General features: G+C 41.9%; 1 protein-coding gene across 1 annotated transcript in view; it reads right to left on the reverse strand.

Annotated features, from left to right (window-relative positions):
- The window catches only part of ARSI (arylsulfatase family member I), a 51,312-nt gene extending 38,829 nt beyond the window's left edge, over positions 1–12,483 (reverse strand). The window contains exon 1 of the mRNA XM_089682140.1: positions 11,461–12,483. Within this exon, the coding sequence (XP_089538266.1) occupies positions 11,461–11,780 (320 nt within the window). The 5' untranslated portion in view covers positions 11,781–12,483. The remainder of the gene's footprint in view (positions 1–11,460) is intronic.
- Between the last annotated feature and the right edge of the window lie 7,303 nt (positions 12,484–19,786).

Below are 19,786 nucleotides of genomic sequence, written 5' to 3' on the forward strand. Positions count from 1 at the left end.
GGGACTGACTAACTGACATCCCCAGTGACACTAATACAGTGATCAGTGCTAATAAAAAGCACTTACACTGTACTAATGACACTGGGCAGGAAGGGTTAACATCTGGAGCGCTCAAAGGGTTAACTGTGTTCTGTGTGTTTTTACATTATGTGCTGTGTTGTGTTTTACTACGGAGACATGCTGCTTTGTATTTCTCTCCTGTGCAGAGAAATACAAAGCAGCATGTCCTTGCTGACAGGAGAAAGACGAGTTGTTTACACACAGGTCTCTCTCCTCTCAGCTTTTCCCGACGGTCGCTGAGTGCCGGCCGGGAATCGCCGGCCAGGACCTGATGATGATTGACATCTTTAGCCGCCAATAGCGGCGTGGGTAGGGCGGTGCTCGTGCACGCGCCCCCCACCTGAAAATGCAAATCACGTATTTATACGTGATTTTGCACAGCCCTGTAGCAGTATTTCTGCAAGCGGGCAAGTAGTTAATCACCACTGGGTTTTCTATTATTTTCTAACATTTTGCAAATAAATATTTGTTCTTCATAAATGCAGGCCAATATGTATTCTGCCACATTTCTTTGGTGAAAAAACCCAAATCAGTATTTTATTTAGTCTGTAGGAAAGTTATAGAGTCCACAAACTATGGGATATATATTAAAGTTGATCAATCCTGATGTAATGATGGCCAATCTCATTTCTTGTTCCCTAAAAATGCCAGGACAGTACAAATGACCCATTTTTGGAAAGTAGACATTCCATTTTTGGCATAATTTTTTGAAGAAGAAACATTTTACATATGAGGTCCCGCCTGGCCTATTGTAATATGTGGTTAAAGTTGGCTTTTGTTATGGAGTTTTTGGATACATTTAGAGCTGAACTCCAGGCAAATAGCTAAACTGACACATGAAATGCACATAAGAGAGTTGTTTCACCTGCCAAAGTATTTGTTTTTGGGCTCATTCACACTAGCAGCTGAGGGGAGCTAAACCCCTTGGTTGAGCCACATTTAGAAAGCCCCCCCAACCTCTTCCCCCATTAGCTGTATAGGCCAGAGGTGGATATATGCCACAACAGGAATTATGCCCCTTATTACTTTCACCAGGTGTAGCACTCTCCAAGCGTGGCCCATTCAAGTAAGGTGCAAGGTTCAAGGGGTTAAAGCAGGACATGAGGAGGTGTGCTCTCTAAATAACAATCTGAACTGGGATCTCTCTTCAGAGACCACAGCAAATATGAACAAACCCTTTCTGTATAATCAGTCCAGAGATTTACACAGCACTGCTACAGAGCACAGCCTTGCCTAGCATGGCAGGCAAACTGAATTTTCTCTCCTGCAGTAAGGTACCACTTACAGGTCTTGTCCCTTCCCTATCCTGTGACTGGACAGTGGAAGTGATGAACTCATTCCTCTGTGACTCTGCTCTCTCCTCCTATCAGCATGTTTCTTGCAATCACATGAGCATTTCAGTGTAACTGATTGGCTCCTTGTGCTACTTTTCCCTATTCTAGTCTGAGCTATTCTATACAGGGATTGCAATAGGCTGATATTAGGTCCAAATCTGCTATTAACATTCCTTCTTTTGAAGAAAAAAATAATTTTAATGATATACTAATTAATACAGAGCTGCATGAATTTTTGTATTTTACAATGTATATCTGCCTGGAGCTCAGCTTTATCTGTTAGAGGTAGGTTGAGTGTTAAGGACTGGGTTAAAGTATAGCTGTCCTTGCACTTGGACATGCAGACTAAAGCAGCTGGTTTGTTTTTAAAAGGTGAAACATTTTGGAAGCCTTCAGTGCAAGAAAGACAGTTGATGTTCCTATCGAACTGCTACATTCTAAGCAAAGTTCACTTTACAGGATAGACCATAGAGCATCAGCACTTACCTTTTCAAGTCCGCTAGCAGACTATCGATGTGCTCAAAAGTTTGTATACCCTGGCAGAAATCATAAAATGTTGCTATTTATATTGAAACTATGACTGATCTTGCCACAAAAACTGTCTTTTATTTAAGGATAGTGATCATATGAAGACATTTACGATCACATAGTTGTTTGGCTCCTTTTTAAATTATAAAGATAACAGAAATCATCCAAATGACCATGATCAAAAGTTTGCATACACTGGAATGTCTGGCCTTGGAACAGACACACTAGGTGACACACACACAGGTTAAAATGGCAATTAAAGGTACATTTCCCACATCTGTTACTTTTTAAATTGCAATTAGTGTCTATGTATAAACAGTGAGTATGTTAGCTCTCACATGGATGCACGGAGCAGGTTAGATACTGAGCCATGGGGAGCAGAAAAGAACTGTCAAAAGAACTGCGTCATTATATTGTGCTCCATAAAAACACACTGGCTTTTTGCAGAGCAGCCTGTATTTCTCCTGAGGTTACCTGTCAGTTTTTCTTTGTATCCCAAACAATTTTTCTGGCAACTGTGGCTGCAATCTTTCTTGGTCTATCTGACCTTGGCTTAGTATCAAGCAATCCTCAAACTTTCCATTTTTTAATAAGTGATTGAACAGTACTGACTGGCATATTCAAGGCTTTGGATATTCTTTTATATCCTTTTCCATCTTTATAAAGTTCCATTACTGTGTTACTCAGGTCTTTTGAAAGTTATTTTCTGTTTCCCATGGCTTAATATCTAGTCTGCTCAGTGTATCCACGTGAGAGCTAACACACTCGCTGACTATTTATACATAGACACTAATTTCAATTTAAAAAGTCACAGATGTGGTAAATTCACCTTTAATTGCCATTTTAACCCGTATGTGCCACCTTGTGTGTCTGTACCAAGGCCAAACATTCCGGGACCATTTGGGTGATTTCTGTTATTATGATGGCTCAAAACAATTATGTGATAATAAATGGCTTCATATGATCACTACCCTTACATAAAAGACAGTTTTTTAGGCATGATCAGTCATATTTTCAATATAAATGTCAACATTTCACGGTTTCTGCCAGGGTATGCAAGCTTTTGAGCACAACTGTTTAGCACTACCCCCTAAAAGGTTGCTTAGTAATCTTTGGGTTCCTTGTCAATCTGGACCTCCTTTTGAAAGCCCAACCTCTGCTGACACCACTGTACTCTTGTGACCACAATAAACCACAACTGTAAAATGTACTCAAGTTAGTATACAGTAAACTAATATGAAGTTTATATTGGCATTGAATGTAACTTGGTAAAAAATAACAGAATAACATGGGTATATGCAGCAAAGATAATCACTCTTGTCAATTTTAAGTAAAAGTAACAGCATTGACAGTGAAATACCTGTAACTGTTAGCAGGCCTGCTTTCAGAAATAATCCAATGCCTCCAATCTGTGGAGCAAGAATGACTATCAAACAGGTAAGCTCACTGTGGGCCCTCAGAACCTAATGGCAACTATTAGATTTGAAATGTAGAGAGCTCTCATTTATAACTGACCAATGTCCCTTTCAGAATACTGTGGAGTCTTCTGGGCACTTGTTGGGGCCCAGTTGGTATGAAGTCGAACTAGGGTGTAGATGATAGTTCCTCAAGATGATAACACAAAGGATAATGACAGAAAAGGGAAAGATTTAGCACTTCTCTTTTATTGAATTAGTGCAAGGTTCCCTTTAATGCACTAAATAAAGGCAGATTTGTAATAGTGAGGTGTAACAATTGGCATACGTGTCTATGAGGCAAGAACAACGCTCTCAGGGTATCAAGGGCCAAAGGCAACAGTAGTAGAAATTCTGTTATGCTGGGAAGAGTAAATTGTTGTTTCAGTTGGCACTGTTGTATTCTGGCCTGCAGCTGTGTGTCCTGCGATCAGCTTGGATGATGAGACTGTAATGCAGATGTATCCCAACAATGGCGGCTGGGAGAACTAGGCCACAAACTGTGGCAGCTATGTGTAATGTCCACAACTATGTGCAGGTAGATAGCTGATATGATGAAACTGTCAGTGTTCACTTAGTCAGTGGGTGTATGGACCTCTCTCACCTGATCAATGATGTCCAGCAGATTGTATCAATCCATCTTTCCCTGCAGATGGGCCCCCCACAGACTATCTGGCCCTGTTCCAGCATCCCATCTGGTCTCCTGCCACAGATTGGCTCACTGGGCAGCGTGGCAAGACTAATGATCGGCAGGCTTTTTTCCACTCATCCTCCCTCTCTCCAATGCTGGCTCTGTGGCCTTGCTCAGCACTCCAGCTGTCAGCACACTTACTTCTCTCTTGATCTCAACCCTCACACACCATGCTTAGTCTCCTGGGCTTTGATAATTATATGCCCCCACCTACATGCAAGCTCCTCTGGGAAATGTAGTTTCCCAGTGCATTGTTCTTCAATAAAGTCCTGAAATTCAGCATACAAGTTCCACATGGCTATTCTTCAACATGCGGCTGCTACTGTTCTGCAGAACACTGCTATCTTGAGTTGGCTTCAACATCCTGCATTATTATTATTATTATTATAATACAGGATTTATATAGCGCCAACAGTTTGCTCAGCACTTTACAATATAACGGGAGACAATACAGCAACAATACAGTTCAATACAAGAAGGTAAGGAGGGCCCTGCTCCTTGGAGCTTACAATCTAGGAGGGAAGGGCTAGTGGTACAAAAGGTAGTAACTGTGGGGGATGGACTGGTTGGAAGAGTAGAAGATTCCAGTATTAGCTGAGGGCATTAGACATGTATAGCAGGGTGTCACAGCTCTGTGTCCAATATGGGGGAACACATTACTCTTTTTCTTAGCCCTGTGTAGGTTTTGACCATGTGAATCCTAAAGCAGAACTAAACAGGTTTTATTTTGTTTTTTTTCCCAATAATACACACTTACCTGTCTGATTGCAATTTTATACTGAATGCACACTGAGCTGTGCATGCGCAGATCAGCATGCATTCCTGGCACACTCCAGCTGTGCCGGAATGACTGACTTCCATGTACATGCACAGGATGATGTCATTCCCCACCAGTCAATCACAAGACCAAAATCCCAGGCAGAAGATGACATCAGCATGCTAGGGATGTAGCCGTCGCATCACTGTAAGGTTGAGGTGAGTATGTTCAGGAGTTTAGTTTCGCTTTAATTCGTTGCAGGAGATTTGGAGTGGTGGGAGATCATTGAAAAGCTAAATACAGCCTGGTGAGGTTTAATTTATAAAGACAGGTTAGATGTTAGAGGCTAATTTAAAGTGTTATGGTTAGGGTTAGTTGTTATAGTAATGTAAAATGGTGAAGTTTAAGTGTTATTGGGTTCATTTACAGGATTAGGTTTGAAGATCAGATTTCAGTGTTGGGCCTTATTCACACAGGGCGTACAATACTCACTCATGCAGGGCCGTGTTTACCCACACAGGGATGCACAACTGATCCCCATGTGGGCAGTCTCATCAATGTCTATTGGGACAATATGACAACCATATAGGTTCTGATGCAACACCTCCTGCACTCAGGGACCCAGATCAGTAGAGGGCCAATGGACCAATACTATTAGAGAGTATGGAGGTTCGTCCAGGACCGTTCGAAGGCTGCGCAGCTCTAACATGAGCTGGGGAAGCTTGATACAAACTGTAGTGAAGAACAAAAAACAGTACACCGACCTTGCGCATTACCTCAGTAAACAATTAGTTGAGTTATTGATTTAGGAGATATACTCACAAAAGTAGTAATAAAACAGGCATGTATAATCCAAAACCGAATTATACGATAAGAAAACACGTGCGAATCCCATTGGAAGGGTGATGCTGACGCGTTTCGAAGGGGGGTCTCTTCTTCATCAGAGCTTTGATGAAGAAGGGACCCCCCTTCGAAACGCATTTTGGATTATACATGTCTGTTTTATTACTACTTTTGTGAGTATATCTCTTAAATCAATAAATCAACTAATTGTTTACTGAGGTAATGCGCAAGGTCGGTGCGCTCTGTTTTTTGTTCACTACAATCTGTATAGGTGCATGCACGTGTGTGTCCCCAAACTCATACATTTTAAAGGCAAGAACTTGCACCTGCACCCACGCAGATGCCATATTGGGGCACAGCGGCTGCACGGACACAGCCACTTTATCTCAAGAGACATTAATAGCACTGCCTCTATTGCGATGCATGGAAGGCCTGTGCACACACTGGCCCTGCATAGGTGTATGTTATTGTATGCATTTGGTGCACGAGATCTTAAAGCTGCAGTAGATGGTTTGAAATTTCTGATGATTCTTGCTATTTTTTGCTGAAAAGCGGATCATTTTACTGTGACTACTGTAGTGTTAACTTAACCAAAGTGTTAAAATACAAGTTCAGTGTTAAAATTGACTCTCATATCCCCTCCTACCTTTTAGGTCCCCCACACAGACCTCATATGCAGCAGAGACCCATTTCCACTGACTGGTGCGGGGGTAGCACATCTACAGTTCTTTGAAAAAGTATTCGTTCCCCCTTGAAATTTTCCATGCTTTGTCATGTTAAAACCAAAAACATAAATGTATTTTATTGGGATTTCATGTGATAGACCAGCACAAAGTGACACATAAATGTGAAGTAGAAGGAAAATTATAAATGGTTTTAAAATATTTTTACAAATAAATATCTGAAAAGTGTGGCGTGCATTTGATTTCAGCCCCCTTTACTCTGATACCCCTAACTAAAATCTAGTGGACCCAATTGCCTTCAGAAGTCACCTAATTAGTAAATAGAGTCCACCTGTGTGTAATTTAATCTCAGTATAAATACAGCTGTTCTGTGAAGCCCTCAGAGGGTTGTCAGAGAACATTAGTGAACAAACAGCATCATGAAGGCCAAGGAACACACCAGATGGGTCAGAGATAAAGTTGTGGATAAGTTTAAAGCAGGGTTAGGTAATAAACAAATATTCCAAGCTTTGAATATATCATGGAGCACTGTTCAACCCATCATCCCAAAATAAAAAGAGTATGGCACAGCTGCAAACCTGCTAAGACATGGCCTCTACCTAAAGTGATAGGTCAGGCAAGGAGAACATTAATCAGAAAAGCAGCTAAGAGGCCCATGGTAACTCTGGAGGAGCTGCAGAGATCCACAGCTCAGTGGGAGAATCTGTCCACAGGACAACATTTAGTCATGCACTCCACAAATCTGGCCTTTATGGAAGAGTGGCAAGAAGAAAGCCATTGTTGAATGAAAACCATAAAAAATCCCATTTGCAGTTTGCGAGAAGCCATGTGAGGGACACAACAAACATGTGGAAGAAGGTGCTCTGGTCAGATGAGACCAAAATGTAACTTTTTGGCCTAAAAGCAAAATGCTATGTGTGGCAGAAAACTAACACTGCACATCACCCTGAACACACCATCCCCACTTTGAAACATGGTGGTGGCAGCATCATGTTGTGTGGATGCTTTTCTTCTGCAGGGAAAGCTGGTCAAAATTTATTGGAAGATGGACAGAACCAAATACAGGGCAATCTTAGAAGAAAACCTGTTAGAGTCTGCAAAAGACTTGAGACTGGGGCGGAGGTTCACCTTTCAGCAGGACAACGACCCGAAACATACAGCCAGAGCTACAATGGAATGGTTTAGATCAAAGCATATTCATGTGTTTAGAATGGCCCAGTCAAAGTCCAGACTGAAATCCAATTGAGAATCTGTGGCAAGACTTGAAAATTGCTATTCACAGACGCTCTCCATCCAATTTGACAGAGCTTGAGCTATTTTGCAAAGAAGAATGGGCAAAAATGTCACTCTCTAGATGTGCAAAGTTGGTAGAGACATCCCCAAAAAGACTTGCAGCTGTAATTGCAGCAAAAGGTGGTTCTACAAAGTATTGACTCAGGGGGGAGCTGAATACAAATGCACGCCACACTCTTCAGATATTTATTTGTAAAAAAATTTGAAAGCCATTTATCATTTTCCTTCCACTTCACAATTATGTGCCATTTTGTGTTGGTCAATCACATAAAATCCCAATAAAATACATTTAGGGCTCGTTCACACTTGACTGTTTTACCAACGCTTGCCAAATGCCCCTATAGCGTTTGGCAAGCGTTGGTCCGGCGTTTGCGGAGCGTTTTTTAACGCTCGGCAAATGCTCCGCAAACGCCACATGCGCAGTTTAGCAGCAGTTGCTAGGCGTTTGCCGAGCGTTAAAAACGCCCCACAAATGCCTATAATGAAGTTTAAATGGTGTTACCGCTCCGCAAACGCGCCACAACCGCGTCGCCACCTCCTATTCTAGTCTATGGTGCTGTTCCGCAAACGCCCGGCCGGCGTTTGCGGAGCGGCACCATAGACTAGAATAGGAGGCTTCAACGCCTCCTGACTCGACCAGAGGCATCCATTTTGCCATGACGCGACGCTAACGCTCCCGTTAGAACAGCACCATGTGCTGCAATGTGCAGAATTGTCCGAGGCATTTGGGAAGCGGTAAAAACGCTTCCCAAACGCCTCTCTGCCGCCTGCACACAACGCTAGTGTGAATGTAGCCTTACAGTTTTGGTTGTAACATGACAAAATGTGGAAATTTACAAGGGGTATGAATACTCTTTCAAGGCACTGTATATTGAGCCACAGAAGGTAGAACTATATAAAGCTTAGAGCATATCCAAAGCCAAGAACAAATAAAACATATTTTGCAGGTGAATCTGCCAGTGACACACTTCCCGTTCTAAGATGACAGTGCTCACTCTACACTGTACTGTATTTCTGGTAGAGCAGCATTGTCAACCCCATGGCAGGAGGTGTATTAGGATGACAGAACACCCACCGTGGCCTCCTCCCCATAACATACAGGGGTATAGTACTGTAGTCCATGAAGAAAATGGGGCAGGGCTGATAACAATGTTTCAGATAACACTGCATAGAGCACAGGTAATTACAAGTTGACTGGATTTCTGGCAGGATCAACTGTTTTATTGTTTTATTGGTATTGTTTTAAACTTGGCAAACAGATAAAACAAAATATATCAATTAATTGGTATATTTAACAGACCACAAGGAAGTCGATAAGAGAAGTTAATTGTTAGTATTTACATACATTTTAACTTTTCCTTCAAAGTTAGGAGGAGGGACAAAGTGTTAGGCTAATGATAAATGTTAATCTGAACATTAGGAAAACAAAAATTCTTTCCCTTCCTCTCCTCCAGCATTACAAGAGTTAACTGCTCATTTATGTCTAGGGGATCGAGTAAAGCACTTTTAGTTACCTGATCCTCGGTTCCCCCAGGGTCATCCCTGCTACTAGTCTGGTCCCCGCAGCCTCTAATTCCTCTGATATCATCTAGACCAGAGGTCTTCAAACTTTTCAAACAAGGGGCCAGTATACTGTCCTTTAGACTTTAGGAGGGTTGGATTACGGCCAGTGAGGATAGAAAATGTCCTAGCTCCAGCATCAGTGACAATAAACATGGCCGCAGGGTTGATGGTCAGTAGGAGCAGTAGTGCCCCATCATTGGTATTAGTGGGAAGAATAGTGCCCCATCATTGGTTTTAGTGGAAGAAGTACTGCTCCATTGTTGGTCTCAGTGGGAGGAATAGTGCCCCAAGGGCTGGATAAAGGGTAGCAAAGAGTCACATCTGGCCCTCGGGCCGCAGTTTGCAGTTTGGAGACCCCTGATCTAGACAAATGTAGTGACCATAGCCCTGCATTAGATGTGAGGATGCAAAGGGACAGTCCACTGTGGGAGCATAGAGGAGCACCAACTGCCACTCTAGACTAAATGAGCAGTTAACCCTTGCAGTGCAGGTGCTGCCCCTCTTCAAGTGAAGACTTTTCATTTCCTGGAGATCAGCTTTAAGGATGGGTGATAGTTGGGGAAGCACGGTGCCTAGTGGAAAATCCTATGTATGCTTTTAGTATCTAAAGTCCCACACCCAAATGTACTGTTCAAAGTTTCTGGCACGGAACACCTTTTAGTTTTCCATGTGGATAATGGACCCACTTACATGAAAACAATGTAGATATCAGCATACGTTTTACATGTTTTATATCCTGCAAGCTCCAGCAGATCCTAATGATCCTAACACAAAGAATGACCCTTTGGCAATAACAAGAGTATTGTTTTGGGGACATATATATTTCTAACTACTCATTTCCTTTCCAGCTACACAATTGGGAAGCCATAAACTATACAATTTGTCTGCACACCAATTACTCATGGAATTATTTATTTTCAGAGGTTCACTCATCCCTACTTTTCATCCTTCTGAATCCTTTCCTAAATTTTAAAAAGAAAAGATCACTTTTAAGTACAAAATAAAGACCCACTCACATCTGTGCGCTTTGCCTGAACTTCGGATAACATTTGTCTTGCTTTTCAGTTTTATCTTGTGTGGCTTTTCACATACATGCACTTAAGGAGATTATATTGTCTGAAAATGCTACATACTTATGTAACCAATTTCTGATTGGCATTTAAGTAAATTAAGTTTGGAAAAAGAAACGTTAACTGAAAACTTTTGATAGGTGGTCACAAATAAAACACTTAAAATTGTCAAAATGCTTTGTTGTGCATGGGTCCTATCTATACAAAATCTTAAACGTGTAAGGATATTTTGATTGGTGAAAATGACAAATAAATTTGTAGCCCATAGCAACCAATCGGGTTTTCGCTTTCACTCCGCAATGAAAGGGAACAATAATTTTACCCCTGACATGTAAAACTACAGTTTTTCACTCTTCCAGTCTCAGGTTACATGTTCTTGAGATGCAATGGCACGCTATAGGGCACTGACATGTCAATGAAGACTCAATGCAGAAGTGCTGTAGGTCATGTGGCCCAGTATACTTGGTTAAGGTCATGTGACTTGGAACCAAAGCACAGCGGGAACAGATTTTTACAGCTTTGCAGTAAGTGATTAATATATTTACTGCCATGGCCAGTCTTTCTTTGGTTTTGGAGACTAATAGGGTAATAAGTCCCAACTTCATGGCTTTTGTCCAGTTTGAGTGAGGGATTGCATTACTTGTTCTGGACAATGGCTTGAGTCTTTATACAACCAGCTGCTTTCACAATAACTGTTAGTATATTCTAAATTAAAAGTTAAAATGTCATTAAGAAACAAGACCCTAGGGAGTGCTTAAAACACTGGAAACCAGTCATTCGTCTTCTCCCTAGAAAAGTGTTTACTTACCTGCAAGTGATAAGCTGACTACGTGAAGGTGTGTTTAAGGTCATGTGACTTGGAACTGAAGCATAGCGGGAGCAGGGTTTTACAGCTTTGTGGTAAGTAACTAATACATTTATTGCCATGGCCAGTCTTTCTTTAGTTTAGGAAATTATTAAGCTAAGAAGACCCGACTTCATGGTTTGTGTCCACTTTGAGTGAGGGATTGTGTTACTTGTTCTGGACAACAGCTTGAGTCTTCATACAACCAGCTGCTTTCACAGTAATTACTAGTACATTCTAAAGGAAAAATTAAAATGTGAGAAAGAAAACAGACCCTAGGGAGTGCTTAAAACACTGGAAACCAGTCATTCGTCTTCTCCCTAGAAAAGTTTTTACTTACCTGCCAGTGATAAGCTGACTACGTGAAGGCGTACATATGGGTTGCACATAATAATTCTCTAGCTTGACCCCCTCAGCAGCAAGGCGATCCAGCGTGGGAGTTTGTATGTCTGACCCATGGTAGCCTATATCGTGGTACCCCTGGTCATCAGTAAGAATGAAGATGATGTGTGGAGGCCTTGGAGAAGGAGGTGTCTGAAATTCAGCTGGAGCATCACTGGGGCTGTCTCCAAGTACCACTGGCTTCATCCAATCCCAGGACATATAACCAAAACTCAGCAGGCTTACTAGAGAAAATCCTGTTAGTGTTTGAACTGCCATATCCTCACTTTCAGCAGGCTGTCACACAGGTTGGCAAAGCTCTCGTCAGCTGGCTAGTGTCCTGGCATCAGAACATTAATTTTCCCGAAAAGAAAACCCCAACTTGCCATCCAATTTGGATTTTGCAGAATAAAGTCTTAGCAGCAACATGCAGAAGTCAGGGGGCGGTCATCCCTCCTCGAATCTTGTTGGAACCCTTCCAGCAACATGTGCCTACAGGCATTTCTCAGTTTTACAAGTCACACAATCTGTCACTTCACAGGCTCCAACCCAGCCAGGACAAAAAGATGTACTCCAACCTTTAGGTTAATCTCTGCTATTCCTTGAAAGCTAGAAAAACTTGACTGCAAACAATATTGGCTGGCTGCAACAAGGCAGAAGTTAGTAATCTTGTAAAGATGCCGATAAATCCATTCGATCTCTTTGGAATGTCAGTGCTTTCTATTCCAAATGAAAAGAAGACTTTAAACTGAAATCCACCAGTCTGTCCCAGCTACATATCCTCAGGCTTTAACAGTCGAAAGAAAACTTTTTAAGATTTAGATAAATCTGCCAGCCCTGTGGAGAGTTTGTAAGCAGGCCAAGCAGAACTTTGGAATTTTTCCCTGAACTTATCTGAACGCTCAGACAGGGGAGAAAGAGAGACTCTCTCTAGACAAAAGACGAGAGAAGTGTCCAATTAAATTAGTAGTTTGTAGCATCTGTTTGGATCTGACCAGCGCTGGCAGGTTTAAGGAGAGCTCGGGATGCTGGTCCCTCCCAGTTCCTCCAATCCAAAAGGAAAGCTTTTAAAAGTCAGCCCAGGACACTCCAGGGTCCTAGTGTGCTCCCTTTTTTTTTAACACCAGATGCAGTGAGCTGGGGTGGAATGAATGGCCTTTTCATTTGTTTATGTTTTCATTTTATAGGAAACTACAGAGAGAACATTTTCACTTAATATTGCAAAATGTACCTAAAAGCAATTTCTGATGTGATGTTTACATTTATTTTGAAACATTAACCAAATACAAGCTCACAGCACTGCCTTCTATACAACAGTGCAAAACATATTCACCTATACAGTATATTAACTGCTTTCCCGCTGCACTATAGCAGATATACTGCTACAGGGTGGCAGGGGTGTGCAAAATCCTGTATATATATATTTATATATATGTGATTTTGCATTTCTGGGTAAGAGGCGCACTCAAGCTGCATGCACACCATACCTGAGCCGCTATTCGCGGCCTCAGCTGTCAATCACTGGGTCCTTGCTGGTAATTACTCGCTGGCACTAGATGATCGCGGAGCATTACCGACGGAGGGAGAGAACTGTATGTAAACAATACAGTTCTCTCCCCTGTCAGCTCCTGCACACTGCTTTGCATGGCTCTGCATAGCAGTGTGCTTACAGTGCTTACAGTTGAAAGCACACACACAGTACAAAATAAAACAGCACACAGTTAACCAATGGATCACCCCACATGTTAACCCCTTCCTGTCCAGTGCCATTAGTATAGTGTCAGTGCTTTTTATTAGCACTGATCACTGTATTGGTGTCACTGGGGATGTCAGTTCCCCCCAGTGTCAGAATGCCCACCGCAGTCTCGCTATAAGTTGCCAATCACCACCATTACTAGTAAAAATAAAAGAAATTTTAAATCCCAGTATATATACCGCCATTAAACACTATAACTTTCACATAAACCAATTGATATACATGTATAGGGATTTTTTTTTAGCAAAGTCATGTAGCAGAATACATTTTGGCCTAAAATTATGATGAAATTTGATTTTGAACATGTTTAATAGCAAAAAGTCAAAAATATTTTTTTTTCTCAAAATTGTCAGTCTATTTTTTTTATAGCGCAAAAAATAAAAAACGCACAGGCGATCAAAAACCACAGAAAGAAAGCTCTATTCGTGGGAAAAAAAGGATGCAAATTTAATTTGGGTGGAGTGTTGCATGACAGCGCAATTGTCAGTTAAAATAATGCAAAAAATGGCTTGGTCAGGAAGGGTAAATCCTCTGGAGGACAAGTGGTTAAAATGAATGAGATGTTTTATAAGGTATTTGTTTACATACTGTATACTTTAATGATAATCAATCAACATTTGTAATACTCAGGAGGAGCCAACTTCCACAAGAAAGCTTCCATCTGAGTACCCTGCAACCCCCCCCCCCCCCTCCAGACTACTGAGAGCAACTTCCTGGTGTTGGACTTCAATACTGCCTTGGAAATGACAGTTGTTAAAACATGAATGTGATACATCAGACAAAGAGGGAAAGAGGCAGTAAAACAACACAGACTCAAGATGCAAAATACTCAGGTCACATTCAAGGAGCTCTCTGAAATCTGGCTGTGGTGGATTACATAGAATCAGATTAAAGTGAATTGAAAGGGCTTTCTGACCTAAACAGAGATTTGATATTTCCTTGCCAGCATTAGTTTACTAATTTATTTAACTTGTCTGTAAATGTTCTTAAAAGAGAAGTTTGGGGTTCCAAAATGGACAAACACTCGGCTCCATGATGCAGCATTGGTGTGATGCTGCAGCTGTCCCCCAACATCTCTAAAACCAAGCGACCACGTGACTGCTGATCATTCAGTTCTCGGTCTTCCCGGAGCAGAGATTGGTGATTTTCAGTTACCGCTTTCTGCCCTGCCCCTCCAGTGTTTACTGAAGTGCCGGGTTGGCAATCACAGATGGCTTCAGCTCTCAGCCTCTCGCTGGCAGCCAGAGCCAACTGTCAATCATGCAGTTGGGTGGATCCCAACAAAATGGTCGGGATCCTTCCAGAGCAGGGAGTGGCTCTGTGACGTCAACTGACAGGAGTAAGTGCACTCCTGCGACCCACAAGAGAAGTTTGGCCAAAAAAGCTTTGGCCATATTCCTCTTTATAAAAGAGCAGCAAAACCAAAATACAAGACAGGAAAAACTCACAAAGGTGATAATGTATGTCAAACAGGGGCGGACTGACCATTTGTAAACTCGGGCACTGTCCGAGGGCCCGGGGTCAGTAGAGGGCCCCATGAGATGCCCCTGGTACCTTTTTCATAGGCTTTTTTGAGTTTGGGCAAGGACACAGGGGCCCCATGATCCCCTATTTCCTGGGGGCCCCATGAGTTGTCAGTCCGCCCCTGATGTCAAAGGACAAACAGCTTGACATCTCTCTCAGGAAAGTTCCCTTCACTTCAATGGTAAACAGAAGTTGTGATGCAGAAACACAGGCCAAATGCAGTATGTAAGGCACACATCGATACCAATTATGTTTATGTACAGTTGTGTTCAAAATAATAGCAGTCAGACATCACTAACCTGATCAATCACTGTTTTTTGTAGAAATTATATTTCTACATGGCAAATAATTTACTAGCAGGTGCAGTAGAGTAATAGAAATCCAACAGACCCAACAGTCATGACATGCATGCTGCTGATTCTGTGTAACTGAATCACTAATTGAAAGGGGCATGTTCAAAATAATAGCAGTGTGGAGTTCTATTAGTGAGCTCATTCATTCTTTGAAAAACAGGTGGCAATTATTGCCCTTATTTAAGAAAGGAAGGCAGCAAATGTTGTACATGTTGGTTACAGTGCATTTCTCTCTGAAATTCTGAGGAAAATGGGTTGTTCCAGACATTGTTCAGAACAGCGTACCTTGATTAAAAAGTTGATTGCAAAGGGGAAAACATATAAAAAAAGTGCAGAAAATTATAGGCTGCTCAGCTAAAATGATCGCAAATGCTTTAAAATGGCAACCAAAACCTGAAAGACGTGGAAGAAAGCGAAAAACTATCATTCAAATGGATAGAAGAATAGCCAAAATGGCAAGGACTCAGCCAACAATCAGCTCCAGGAAGATCAAAGAAGGTCTAAAGTTACCTGTGAGTACTGTTACAATTAGAAGACACCTATTTGAAGCCAAGCTATCTGCAAGAAGCCCCCGCAAAGTCCCACTGTTGAAAAAAAGACGTGCTGAAGAGGTTACAATTTGCCGAAGAGCACATTGACTGGCCTAAAGAGAAATGGCGCAACATTTTGTGGACTGATGAAATTAAGATTGTTCTTTTTGGGTCTAGTTTCCGGAGACAGTTTGTCAGACGACCCCCAAACACTGAATTCAAGCCACAGTACACTGTGAAGACAGTGAAGCATGGTTGCGCAAGCATCATGATATGGAGATGTTTCTCATACTACGGTGTTGGGCCTATTTATCGCATACCAGGGATCATGGATCAGTTTGAATAAATCAGAATACTTGAAGAGGTCATGCTGCCTTATGCTGAAGAGGAAATGCCCTTGAAATGGGTGTTCCAACAAGACAACAACCCCAGTTCCCGGATCTTAATCCAATAGAAAACTTGTGGGGTGACATCAAAAATGCAGTTTCTGAGGCAAAACCAAGAAATAGAGAAGAATTGTGGAATGTAGTCCAATCATCCTGGGCTGGAATACCTGTTCACAGGTGCCAGAAGTTGGGTGACTCCATGCAACACAGATGTACAGCAGTTCTTAGAAACAGTGCTTATACAACTAAATATTAATTAAGTGATTCAAAGGAAAGCAAAATCTTCAAACATTTTTCAGTTTATATAGTGAAAGTTTGAGTTTGTAAAAAAGAATACAAACACTGCAATTTTTTTGAACAGTCAAATATTCACTTTTCTTCAATTGTTTTTAGAGGAACAACACAAATTTGATATATTTTTCTTCATGTTTTGACTTGGAATAGAATGTGTAGTGTTCCCAATGCATTTGTGTGTATGGAAATAAAAGCTATTAGAAGGATTTTGAGCTTTATTCACTTTTTTCAACACACTGCTATTATTTTGAACACAACTGTATATGGGTTTCCAGCACTTACCTTGCTCTGTGTGCATGAAAACCTCTGGAAGAAAATGGAATTCCCATGCATATACTAATGCACACAGTAGGCCTTAACTTGGATTTCTTAAGACTTTTCTATCCACAATGCACTCACTCCCCCTCTCTGTTGGGGTCCCTCAAGGCTCCGTCCTCGGGCCCCTTCTCTTGTCCATCTACACCTCCTCCCTAAACCAACTCATACACTCTCATGGCTTCAACTACCACCTATATGCCGACGACACACAAATCTATCTCTCAACCCCCCACCTCACCACCTCAGTCTCCGCCCGAATCACACACCTACTGAGCGACATATCAGACTGGATGTCGCTCCACTTCCTTAAACTGAACCTCTCCAAAACCGAGTTTCTTGTCTTCCCCCCAGCCTGGACACCACCCCCCATTGACATCTCCATCACATCCAACAACGCAACCATCAAACCCGCCCCGCAGGCCAGAGTACTTGGTGTCTTTCTGGACTCCAACCTATCCTTCCAGCCCCAAGTCCAATCTTTAACAAGCTCGTGCAGACTCCACCTCTGCAACACCGCCAAAATATGCACGTTCCTAACCCCAGAAACCACTAAACAGCTCATCCACTCCCTCATCATATCACGACTCGATTACTGCAACTCCCTCCCTCCTTACTGGCCTGCCTCGCCGCTGGCTATGCCCGCTTCAGTCGATCCTGAATACTGCTGCCAGACTCATTCACCTTTCCAACCGCTCCATTTCCACCACCCCCCTCTGCCAATCCCTTCACTGGCTTCCGATTGCGCAACGGATCAAATTCAAAATCCTAACACTGACATACAAAGCCATCCACCATACTGCCCCGAACTACATCACTGACCTAATATCCAAGTACCGCCCAGCACGCACACTCCGCTCCTCACAAGACCTCCTTCTCTCTAGTTCCCTGGTCTCCTCCTCCCATGCCCGCCTCCAGGACTTCTCCAGGGTGTCACCCATCCTCTGGAACTCCCTGCCCCAACCCATCAGATTATCACCTACTCTCCTCTCCTTTAGGCGCACCCTGAAAACCCACCTCTTCAGGGAAGCCTACCCCACCCCCTGCTAACTTGCCAACCTCCTCCACTCTTCCTACCACCCCATCCCCCACAGCTATCTCCTCCTGTGCCACCATCCCCTCCCTCCTAGATTGTAAGCTCGAAAGAGCAGGGCCCTCGATCCCCTCATGTTTTGCATTGTATTGTTAATGTTCTGTCACATGTTCTGTCCCCCTTTGTAATGTACAGCGCTGAGCGAACTATTGGCGCGTTATAAATACTGTATAATAATAATATTAATAATAATAATAATAATATCAAGTAATAGCAATATTAATGAATTCCTATATTCCACCAGCACCAATTTAACTGGCTCCTGAATTTTTATGCACTGCTGAATTTTTATGCAACACACTGCAGCTCACTTCAACGTAGCAATATGGTGAATAGGGCCCATAGAAAATAATCATTTTCTATGCGCCCTTTGCATTGGGCCTATGTTAAGCTATGTAGGTCAATGCAGCTCAACGGACATGGCATAAATGGGCCCTTAGGCAGTTGCCCTATTAGAAGTTTTTCTGTCTATTCCTATTCTGATGTTTGATTTTCCTTCACTTTTAGTCCTGGTGACAGTGGTCACTAGGACAAAAAGAGAAAGTGTGTGTATCTATATATATATATATATATACACATATACACACAGGGGCGGACTGACAACTCATGGGGCCCCCGGGCAATAGGGGATCATGGGGCCCCTGTGTCCTTGCCCAAATTCAAAAAAGCCTATGAAAAGGTACCAGGGGCATCTTATGGGTCCCCCTACTGACCCCGGGCCCTCGGGCAGCGCCCAAGTTTCCAAATGGTCAGTCCGCCCCTGCACACACACGCACACAGTATGTGTTTTATATAAAGTTCCCTTGGATACAGCATCAATATCCGTTGGCATCTGAACTATTGCACACACATCTGCATTGCTTTTGGCAATTAAATTCGATTTTAACCCTTAATATGTTTATATTTGAACAGGCTGCTGACTGAATTCTCTTTGACAAGCAACATTCCTATCATGATCATTAAGTGTATCTAAAGGCAAACCCTTTTATCCACTTTAGGCAACATAAAGCAGGATTATGATAACCTGGGCAAAAAGCTGAACTTTCCTGCTGTCTGTAAAATTTGCCATACTACCTGTTGTGTCACTTTTACAGGATTGTATAGGAAATCCCACCCAACAAGGTCACAGACATAAAAAAAAAAAATTGACAGATAAACTGCCTCCTTTCTATTTACACCTAGAAAGAATGAAAGTTCTGCTTTTATTGCTGCAACACAATATCACAATGTGAAACAAGTTCGTATCACTTATTGAAACATTTCCAGATTGTTTTTATGTTACAAAAATATTCTATAGGAAGTAATTATTAACTGATGTGTACTGGCCCTTTAAAAGTTCTTCGTACATTGTGAGTATAGGAGGTCACTGTAAGCAATTTACTGATCAAGTAGTAAAAGCCCCACTGTAGGAAGTAAAAATAAGTAATTTACAACCCTGAAAAAAAGAACAGAGTCTTTAATGACTCTGCTGTCTAGAGTCTATCCGGGGTTATTTAATGACATCTGCTAAGTACAACAGTATTTCTTTAAAGGGTCACCAAGCAAAAACAAAAAATGACATACATGGAAGTGCCATTGCTACAAATACACTAAACAGATTAAAAAAGTCCCTTAATTTACATATGTTAAAAAAGACCTTAATAGTTGCTCATCACAGCCTATTATTGGGCTATTAATCATTTTAGGCTGGATAAAGACTGAGAAGATACTGACTGCAAGTGTTTGTTAGTGGTGCTGGAATGGAGTTCCGGTTTGGGTACTGCAAGGCATAGATACCACAGCAACTATAAAGAGACCCTGTTAACTCTATAATCAAAGAGGAGATTAAGGCCCCATGTACACAGGACACTTCTGAACGATGGAAACTGACTGTTGGAAAATGTAGGTTAAAAAATGTCTGTTTAGCCGCGTTTGCATAACGCGTTTATGCGTGTTTATGACCGTTTGTGTTTTAGAAGCTTTTTTTTAAAGATAACCTCAGGAGACCTTCCAAAATGCCCAGAATGAAAAACAATAAAAAAAATTTACTATTTC

This window comes from Staurois parvus, unplaced genomic scaffold, assembly GCF_062004578.1.
Source record: "Staurois parvus isolate SC_StPar_1 unplaced genomic scaffold, SC_StPar_1.0 ptg000286l, whole genome shotgun sequence".
NCBI classification, from domain to species: Eukaryota; Metazoa; Chordata; class Amphibia; order Anura; family Ranidae; genus Staurois; species Staurois parvus.